Source organism: Chiloscyllium plagiosum, chromosome 7 (genome assembly GCF_004010195.1).
Source record: "Chiloscyllium plagiosum isolate BGI_BamShark_2017 chromosome 7, ASM401019v2, whole genome shotgun sequence".
Taxonomy (NCBI): Eukaryota; Metazoa; Chordata; class Chondrichthyes; order Orectolobiformes; family Hemiscylliidae; genus Chiloscyllium; species Chiloscyllium plagiosum.
The window spans coordinates 42,536,942-42,547,436 of NC_057716.1; the positions used below are offsets into that span (position 1 = coordinate 42,536,942).

Consider the following 10,495-nt stretch of genomic DNA (forward strand, 5'->3'; position numbering starts at 1 on the left):
TATTTCTAAAATACATTTGTTTCATTTGTTGAACTATTTAACCATGGATATAGTTATGGTGTATCGGCTGTCAATCTCATGCCAATTCACTGCAAGAGGAGATCACGTTTTCCCTGGATTCTGGAGTCCTGATTGTTCCTCCCCCCGCCCCCAGATAATTATTTAGATCTGTTTCGAAAGCTATGATTGAATTTGCCTTCACTATACTTTCAGACATTGAAATCTGAAACCTCACCATTTGCTGTGTAATATAAAAAGTTTTTTCTCGTATTGCTGTTACTTCCTTTGCCAAGTACCTTAAGTCAGTTTCCTCTGGCTCTCAATCCTTCTATCTATGGAAAAAGATTTTCTATATCTACTCTGTCCAGACCTCTCATGGACACCTCTATTCTTTATCAAGAAGAACTATCCCAGCTTCCTTGATCTCTCCAAGTAAATGAAGTTTCTCACATCAGAATCTTTGCTCACCCTCTTTGATATTTTCATATCCTAAAGCGTGATGCCCAGAACTGGATACATCTTTCTAGGTGAAGCTGAATTAGTGTTTTGTATAGTTTTATCATAGCTTCCTTGCTTTTCAACTCCATGACCATATTTAAATAACCAAAGACTTGTGTGCTGTATTAACCATGCTCTCAACCTGCTATTCTCCCTTTTTAATTATTTATGCCTCTGGGTCCCCTTTGTGCTTGCACCACCTTTAGAATTTTATTGTTTATTTTATATTGTATCTCTGTGTGCTTGCTACCAAAATGAAACACGTCACATGTGTGTGGATATCGTCTAGTCTGTTACTTGTTCATACGTTCCACCAGTGTGCCTATGTCCTTTCGAAGTGAAACATCATCCTCCTCAGTTCATAAATATAACAACAAATACTAACAGGTTCAAAGTGAGGAGGTAAAGAAAACATTTACATGTTCATAGATGAGGACTGTTTCAGATATTTTCTTTTTAAAATAAAAGGCCGTTTCTGGAACGTGTTCATTGCTGGCAAGGCTTGGATTTATTGTCCATCCCTATTTGCTCAGACAAGGCAGCTGTAAAACAGCTTCTGAACCTGGATGGCTTGCTAAGAATCAACTAAACACGTGTGGAATTAGAGCCATATATTGGCCCACCAGGTAAGGATGACAAGTTTCATTCTGAAAGCAATATTAGTCAGCTGGTTGGGTTTTATTTGCACTGATGTCAGTTCTTTATTTGCAGCTTTTGTAACGTGAATTCAAACTCTCAAACTGCCATTCAGATTTCAATTCCTCCCCTGGGTTATTAGTTTCAGGCCTCTGAATTCACAGATCCTTAATATGATCAAAATACAGCTATCCCCAGAATTATGGGAGGTTTTGTAAACTGTAGATGCTTAGATCACCTGAAACAAAATAACAAAAAATAATACTCTATTTTCAGATAAGAAACAAACATTAAAGGATCCAATATGACAGGTAGTGTGTAGTAGAATTACATCTAGGACAGTCAGGGTAATAAAAATATTTACCCTTTATTGCTCAATATTAATCCTATAAAACTTGCTCTGCTGGAGCAATGAATTTCCAAACATCTGCTTGAAATTCCTTGAATTTTGCCAAGTTTTGTTTTCCAAGTCACACTTCTGCTTTGATTGTGGGCAATATTTCTTCATCATCACAATTGTAGTGAGTGTAAAACAGGAAAATGTTGAAAGATCAGTATGTGATAAAGGAGAACCTGTTAAAGGTTCTGACGTAGATCCTTCATCAGAACCAAAAACTAGAAGATATTTTTGTAGAACTGAACAAAGTGAAGAGGCCAGAAGAAGAATATCAACAAATAAAAAAAATTATTAGAAATACTTGTCAGTATCTGCTTACTTAGCATCTGCTGAGAACTGAGAAGTTAATGTTTTAGGTATAACTTTTGTCAGAATAAGATGGAAACTGAGAGTTGGAAATCTTAAGAGTCGTAGAGTCACATAGCACGGAAACAGACTCTTCAGTCCAACTCATCCGTGTCGGTCAGACATCCCAATCTGACCTAGTCCCATTTGCCAGCATTTGGCCCACATGCATCCAAACCCTTCCTATTCATATACCCATCTAGATGCTTTTTAATTGTTGTAATTGTACTCCCCTTCACCACTTTCTCTGACTGTTTGTTCCAGACATGCATCACCGTCTGCATGAAAAAGTAACCCCTAAGGTCCTTTTTCAATTTTATCTCTCTCACCTTAAACCTATGCCCTCTAATTTTGGACTTCCCTACCCTGGGAAAAAGGCTGAGGCTGTTTGCCCTATCCATGCCTGTCATGATTTCAAAATTCTATAAGGTCTCCAGTGCTCAAGGAAAAATTGCCCTAGGCTATTCAGTCTCTCCCTATAGTTCAAACTTTCCAGTCTCGGCAACATTCTCATATATGAGGCTTGACGTTATACCAATGATGCACTCACTTTGAGTCTAAAATTAGTGCCGTACAAGTTAAATAAACTGTGTCTATAAATCCACAAAATTTAACTTTATCGTATCTACCATTTAGTGCATAATTTCTAAGATACAATGGCCGCAAATCTGGCAACATCCATTCCGAGAATGAATGTTTCGGGTTCAGTGACCTTTCTTCAGAACTGCCACTTTTCCCACCCTTTCTGTTTTTGTTTCTGATTTCCAGCATCTGCAGTTCTTTTGTTTAATTTACATTGGCTTCACTTTGGTTGTTAAAAGTTCCTCAAGTGAAATGTTGTTCTTTGTTTTTCTTCTTGGGGTTGTTCGGTAAATTCTGTTTCTTGTCTTCCTTTTCACCCATTTACTGACTCTGAAATTAGAGGCCTTAATTGTCTCTCTAGTTGCCTTTGCATTTCATGTGACCTGCTTGAACATTGCTACCATCAATGACAGCAAGACACCGCAAAAATAAAGAGGATTAATTTTGCAAGTGGTCATCTTGATATTTACTCTCAGTCATCAGATAGAGCCAAATGATTCCAAGCTTATAAGAAAGGGAATATTAGAATTCAAGGGAAAAAAAGATTAAAGCTCGGAATTACAAAGTATTTCCATAAATTATGATTACACGTTCCAAGAGAGAATTATTTCACATAGTTGCTGAGCATGAGTGTATTTAGTCAGGAACAAGATTTTTCCCTTCAATGTCTATGAGTAGAATTCATAAATATCTCATTAGGGTATTTTGTTCTTTCATTATTCATATGGGATGAATTACTCAATAGTCACACATATACTGCCTCTGGCAAATGAACAATTAGATCCGGGATGAATTCGTATGTGAGTAAACCACGCATGGTGCAGATAAAAGGACGTTTGAAGAATGCATAACATTAAGGGAGAGCTACAGTTCTCCAGCTTCAAAATGAAACATTATATGGCATATATTATCAACATCCAATTCCAACTCTTGGGGCAACATTTTGACATTCTCTAAATTCAACATTCCTTCCTCAGGGAGCATTGTGTGTGGGGGGAGCTGTGATGTCCTGCAACAAAGGATTGCTCATTTTTGGCATATTGATTTTGTTATTAAAGACTGGTGAAAATTTACAGATGTTGTATGAAAATCAATCCACCAGCTAGTGAAATGAGATTACAATAACAAAAGTGTGTGGAAATAGCTAAGTAGGTTGTGAAACGGCATGGAAAAGAGCAAAAGTAAAGCTTCAAAGTACCAGCTGCATGGAAGAATTCATCTGAGCTTGCAAAGGAATGGAAATTAATATCTCTTCTGAGAAACAATACCTTTAACAATGCAAAACTTCTTCAATACTGCATTAAAGTCTCAACTATTATTATTGGTCAAATTCTATTGTTATGTAATGGTCAGTTAATTTTCAATGTGTGTTACATTAATTATTGTTTGCATGGGTGGATAAATGTGGTACTTAACCTGAAATAAAGCCTTCATGATATCTTCCAACATAAGGCACAACTACAGATGAGTTCAGCATAATGGGGACATTGATCTCAACCTAAATAATATGCTGCAATCCTAAGAGGGAGTGAAGTTTCTTCAACCTTTTTAGGTTGAGAATGAAAGTGCTTCTGCCGAGCCTAGGCTGACACAGTTCCTGAATTTTATGTTGAACTTAATGAAACATTAAGACATTGATGAAACATGAAATATTAGTACAGAGAAAGATCATATAATGGGAGCAAGAGTTGAGATGGCTAGTCATGAAGAACCAGGTATTGGTTGTGAACAAAATTGTAAAATTCAACAAAGCAGAGTGCAGATAAGTTTTATCCATAATGTGTGCAAATACAGTACACCAGATTGGTATAAATATATGAAAATTGTTATGACGTGGAGGAATATTTTGGACGTTGAGAAGAGGGGAAATTGCCAAGTTTTGCTGATGTCAGAAAGTGCTAAAAGATCAGTGAAATATCCTGAGCCCTATTTAAAAATATATTTGCAAACTCCCAAAGACTTTGGCACTAATATTAACTTTACCTGCCCATTTATAATTCCTGTTACAGCTCCCAACCTAGCTAAATACAGTGGCACACTGTACAAAATTATGGGAGGCAGAAGGTTGCTTCTTGATAATTGACCGCATGAATTATTCAATGAAGCTAGGTATGCTGATAACTTAAAGTATCCTGCATTGCTTAATCAATGTCTGTTTAGAGAAGTTTAACGTTTTTAGTGATTTTGTTCAAAATCACACAATACCAGGTTATAGTCCAACAGGTTTAATTGGAAGCACTTGCTTTCGGAGCGCTGCTCCTTCATCAGGTGGTTGAAGGAACAGTGGTCTGAAAGCTAGTGCTCCCAATTAAACCTGTTGGACTGTAACCTGGTGTTGTGTGATTTTAAACTTTGTACACCCTAGTCCAACATCGGCATCTCCAAATCATTTTTAGTGATGTATTATTACCCAAACAATCATTGAGTTTTGCTGAAATGAGATAGATTACTGCCAATAGGATGAAAAATATGCGTCAAGTTACATCTTTTCTCTTTAATCTTATCTAATGATTACCTAGAGCACCTACGATTATGGAAGACAGTTGCTGCAGGCCACAGTAGTGCTGTGCCAGTCTCTACGGTGCACCACAAGGTCATCAGGCGAGACACTACCAAGATTGAACAGAGTCTGGAAACAGTTTACAGTGACATCAGAAGAACGGATTCACAGACTGAATTTGGCTTGTGCATTTAACTTGGCTGCTGAAAAGGCTTGTGTTTTATTTTGTTTTTGGTCAAGAAGTATTTAGATACACAGTAGCACCTCAGAAGTACTTTTCTTTACTGCCCTCCTGAATGTAGTGACTCATTTACCTTTCATTTATAGACTTGGCTAGTAAGTAAATTTACGTGGCACGACCAAGTAATCAAGCCTGATTCTGTCAATCTCTGACATTTCTCTCTGCACTTTTTACAGAGAATGTGTCTGGGTGCCAATAAGGAATAGGAAGCCTAGATGGTTTTTCTTTTACCTTCCTGACCTGAGGGACTGAGGTCAGTTGTTGTGCCTGACTTGCATCAAGGTTAACTCCATATGGATCTGAATTTGTGATAGGAAGTTTCTTGATGTATGAGTCAGTATCATGTCACACAAACATTGCCTCCTCAGCTATTGTGAAAACACTTTGTCCATGTGTTTCTGTTGTGTGAAAGAGAAACTTCAATCTAATTGCAACTATTAAGAACTGGAAGCACTTGCTTCTGAATAAATGTCTGCTAACCATTTTCTGAAGGTATGGTTAAATAATTCCAGATCAGTTCCACTGGATTTGATCATTTTGTAGAAACTAATGCAAGTAAGTGTTGTAGCACAGCATGTTCACTCCATTACATTGGTATGAATGGAATTAATTTCTTTAGGGGCTGCTGGTGGCTCATTTGTGCATTTAGTTGCTGTCTCCATTGAGTATTTACTAAAAGAGTCTCCTCATTCTGCAGAGTGGGAAGAAGAGAAGTGTACTTCTAATTGATGTGTAATTAAAATAATTTTATTTATTCATGCTTCAGAAAGTGTAGCTTTCTAATGTTAATTATTCAAGCTAAAATGTTTGTTTTTGAGATTAAACTATTTTCCAAAGTGTTTATATTTCTTCATGAAATGTACTTTTACATCAAGAAAGTTTTCATTTCACAGAATGCATAATTTTTATGCACTTTACAGTTATTAGCCAGTAAAATTTTCTCTGCTTAGTTTTAATGTACTTTTGGTGAATTGTGTGTAGTTCTGACTTCCCATGTATATACCCACGATAAATATATTTAATTTTAAAGATTATACTTTGCTTCAAGGTTTGTATTTTAGCAAGTAGATGCAAGTCAAATAATTCTCACAAAAGTATACTGCAGTGCTCTATAAGCCGCATTTCGTATTTCAGTCAAACTTGCACCTCCAAATGTCTCACATTTGGGCAATTTGATATAATTTAATATTCTGACATATACTTTATAGCTGCATATGTATGCTACTTAATTAGAACTGACTGGAACTTTATTCAGTCCATGGTTATGTCACATGTGTTATGTTTCATAATTTATTATCATTGTTTCTTCAGATATTAAAAGATAATTCACAACTAGAGGAGCAGACTGAAGCCTGGAAGGAGTTTCTAGAAAGATTTGATGAAGTTGAAGTCACTGGAAAATCATTATTAGATAGATTAACAGTGCCTGTGATTTATCCTGATGGGTAAGATTTATATTATTGATATATATATATCTGTGCAAGGTGTCCTTTGAGCTCTAGCTATCACAAATCATTCATGGCAATTTGAAGAAGAATATTTTAAATTCGCTATAGTCAAAAGCAGGGAGCAAATGTACTTCATCAAAAGTGATGGGCAAATCATGTTGAATGTGGGACATGACACAGGGGGAAAGGCTGAATTTTCAACAAGTCAAGAAATTAATGTTCCATGAGATGCATGATGAAGAAATGTTTAGAGGTGACAGAAGCATAAAAAAGTGGTAGTGTGATCATCTCACTGAACGTAAGATTGCAAAGCTCTCAAGCTTTTTGAATGCTCCATCGTAACTTAAGCCACTGTCCAGATTTGAAATGCGGATTTTCCATACCTTCAACCAGGCCTTTCTTGTGAGATTCACTTAAGTTATTCACATTGACTGGCAAAGACACTTCTCTTTGTGTCTTTCCCAGCTGGAGAAGCATTAAACTCGGGAACTACTTTTCCCCTTTCTGCAGTCATTTCTTGAAAGCATCCTTTGTTTCGTGTCTGTTTCAGTAGTGTTTTAATTGCAGCTGTCAATCTTAGATATAGTGATTGTATTTCACTTTCTGGGACCTGTTCTGATCCAACAGCTGTTATTGGGCATTTCCAACCCTCCACCCATCAGCTGTTCATTGGATGCTGCTGGTAAGATCCAGTATCATGCCCACCATGCATCTGGATTTGGAGCCTAATGCAATGCCAACCTTCTAGTAAAATTCAGACACGATAGTTTGAAATTCTTCAGACAAGTTTGAGTGGTCCAGTGTGAAATGAGTTGGCAGCCTTCATGCAGTTTCTAACTTGTGTAGATCCATAGTGCAATAGAGTCACAAATGAATGACTTGTTTATAATGTCACTCAAACTAATGGCAACAGATGTGAAAATTAGAAAACCAGTTTTTCTGAAGTTTAAATTAAAGGATATAATTTGTGCAAGTAGACTTTTTTTTGGCGTTATCTGTGCTGTACATGTATTTGAGTACTTGCTGCTGACACTTTGCAGCAAATTTATGAAGTAAATTATTCTAGTTTTCCACATTAGCCATCTTCATTGTGAACTCAGAGGTCATGAAATATTATACACTTTCCTCACTATATCGTGATCAGTATGTAATTTAAAAGTGAAATGTGACTTATTTGTATCTCATATTGTTTATTAACCAATGGCTTGTCTAACTTCCCAATAAATTTGTGATTAGCTTTATTATACAAGGTTGCATAAGAGAAGTAACATTTGCTCTGGCATTACCTATCTAAATGCCTAAAGAATTATTTGCCACCGAAATAGATCCTGTAGATTTAAACTAAACATCAAACGTGCACAGTTAAGCTAGATCCTAGTTCAGTTATAAAATCGGCAGCACAATAAGTTATGTAAGAGTTATGTAATCCCACAGAGTTTCTTTTACAGGTAATTTGGAGATGATAAAATTAAACAAATCTCCACCATTTCTTTAGTTCTTGAAGAGGGTGAACACCCTTGCAATCTTCTTCAAATTAAGGGAAGTAGTGGCCTGGTATGGACACTGGGCTGATAATCCACAGGCCTATGCTAATGTTCTGATGCCATGGGTTTGAATCCCAATATAGCATTTCGTGCAATTTGAATTCAATAAAAACCTGGATTTAAAATGCTGGCCTAATGATGACCAAGTAATCATTGTTGTAAAAACATGTAATGTCCTTCAGAGAAGAAAATCTGCCATTCTTACTCCATTTGGCTACGTGTGACTCGAGACCCACAGCAATGTGGTTGACTCAGAACAAATAGGAATTAGCAATAAAATGGCAACCACATCCATTGAACATCTTGGGCAAACAGGATACCAAACGTTCAGAATTCCATGCAGAAGTTCATCAAAGTTTATTTCAGCTGCTAAGATTATTTTACATTTCAATTATCCTACCTCTCCATACTTAAATATATTATCAATGTTTTTCAGATCTGAGCAGTACTTTGGAAGTCCAAGTGATATGGCCTCTACAGCAGAACATATCCGAGAAAAGATGCGATTGGTTAGCCAAAAGAAGCCACAGTCGCCAGAACACATTCCAAAGGACAGTTAATGGATCAGCTCTTTTAGTGTATGGCCAAAAGCAAGACTGGAATAATCTCCTCAGCATACCATTCAGATACTAGAAATTTGTTTTGCATATGATGGAACTACTTCACATTGGAAAATGGGTTTGCATTCCAAGTGTGCATAAACTGTGAAATTTTGATAATGGACCTTGAAACAATTTTTGTCTCCAACATGTGCAGTTATACTTTGGAAAGTAAGCCTGATATCCCACCTGTGCATTATATGTGTAGAATTATTGCAGCAACACATTCTGCAAGTGAGAGAAATGGACTCCATTCCATGTGTATTCTGCACAGCTTGCATTTGAATACAGGCCATTGTCAGCTTTGACTGTAGAAGCCATATTGACTAATTAACATTGCTGCAATGACATTAAGATCTGAGAATAAAGTAATATTGGAATTGAAAGCATTGCACTGAATTGAATTCTTACCCCAAAGCTTTTCAGTCCTGTCAACTGTTAAGTTTAGTGGTTGGTACAAAAGCTCAATGGTGCTACAAAATATTTTAGAATGTCCATGGACTAAGCAGTCCTTTTTACTGTTCTTAGACAGATGCAGTGGTACTTTTAGGCTTTTATTATATCTGTTCGTAGATGATAAAAATATTTCCCTTGCAGTTAATGTTTTAAATTTTTTAAGTTGCTGCTTTAATTTGTGCCAATATGAAATGTATACTTCAATGCCTTTGCTATAATTTTTGTTTTTCAATACCTAATCTGTTTTACATATTACAGTAATTACATATTAAATGATATTTGATGATAAGGAGCTTTAAAATACAGATAAACATCTATTTGTTTTGACAGCCGAACATTTCAAGTTGCAATTTTGCATTGGAAAGTAATGGTTCTCATCCTTGCAAAATAAAATGCAATATGTATACAAAGTATCATGGACATTTGTTTCCTTTAAGCTGGTATGAAAAAAAATTAATTGAAAACTCAAGAGCTAAGACTTTTTCATTCATTTGCAGAAGGTGATGTCACTGGCTGAAGTGTTTTATTGCCCTTGAGAACTTGGTGATGAGTTACCTTCTCCATGAGGTACAGGTACATCCGCAGTGTCTGTTAGCAATGTGTTTGGAAGGAGCTATGGTGCTTAACCGCACTGCGGGGTTTAAAAGAATATGCTGGTTAATCAAGAAGTGATATCAAGCTTTGGTCTAATGATAGGAAGGTAAAAGGCCTAATGGAGGTAAGAATAAATCAGAAAAGTATAGGCATACATCTAAGGTATGAAGCTGAAAACAGATATTATGATTTCATTTCTACAATATGGATGTGAATATCTGGGTGCAGGTGCATAGTTCCTCGAAAGTAGAGTTTCAGGTAGACAGGGTGGTCAAAAAGGCATTTACCATGCTTGCCTTCATTTTCATTATGTTGATTATAGGAGTTGGGAAGTCATGTTGTGGCTGTACAGGACAGTAATGAGGCCACTTTTATAATACTGGTTACAATTCTGGTCTTGTCGCCTTTCTATAGGAAGGATGTTAAACTTGAAAGGGCGCAGAAAAGATTTACAAGCATGTTGCCACAACTGGAAGGTTTGAGCTGTAGGGAGAGGCTGAATAGGCTTTTTTCCCTGGAATGTTGGAAGCGGAAGGGTGACCTTATAGGGGTTTATAAAATCGCGAGAGGCATAGTTGGGGTGAGTAGACAAGGTCTTTTTCCTCGGGTGGAGGACTGCTAAACTAGGTGGCATAGGTTTGAGGTAAGAGGGAAA

General features: G+C 36.6%; 1 protein-coding gene across 9 annotated transcripts in view; it reads left to right on the plus strand.

Moving 5' to 3' along the window:
* Positions 1 to 9,657, plus strand: part of sestd1 (SEC14 and spectrin domains 1) — a 165,695-nt gene extending 156,038 nt beyond the window's left edge. For 7 of the 9 annotated variants that reach the window (XM_043693498.1, XM_043693497.1, XM_043693501.1 and 4 more), the window contains 3 exons: positions 4,978 to 5,169; positions 6,511 to 6,644; positions 8,628 to 9,657. In XM_043693498.1, the coding sequence (XP_043549433.1) occupies positions 4,978 to 5,169; positions 6,511 to 6,644; positions 8,628 to 8,751 (450 nt within the window). In that variant the 3' untranslated portion in view covers positions 8,752 to 9,657. Of the gene's footprint in view, positions 1 to 966; positions 1,442 to 4,977; positions 5,170 to 6,510; positions 6,645 to 8,627 lie in introns of those variants that run through there. The other 2 variants (XM_043693504.1, XM_043693505.1) reach the window with 2 other exon arrangements.
* Positions 9,658 to 10,495: the final 838 nt, after the last annotated feature.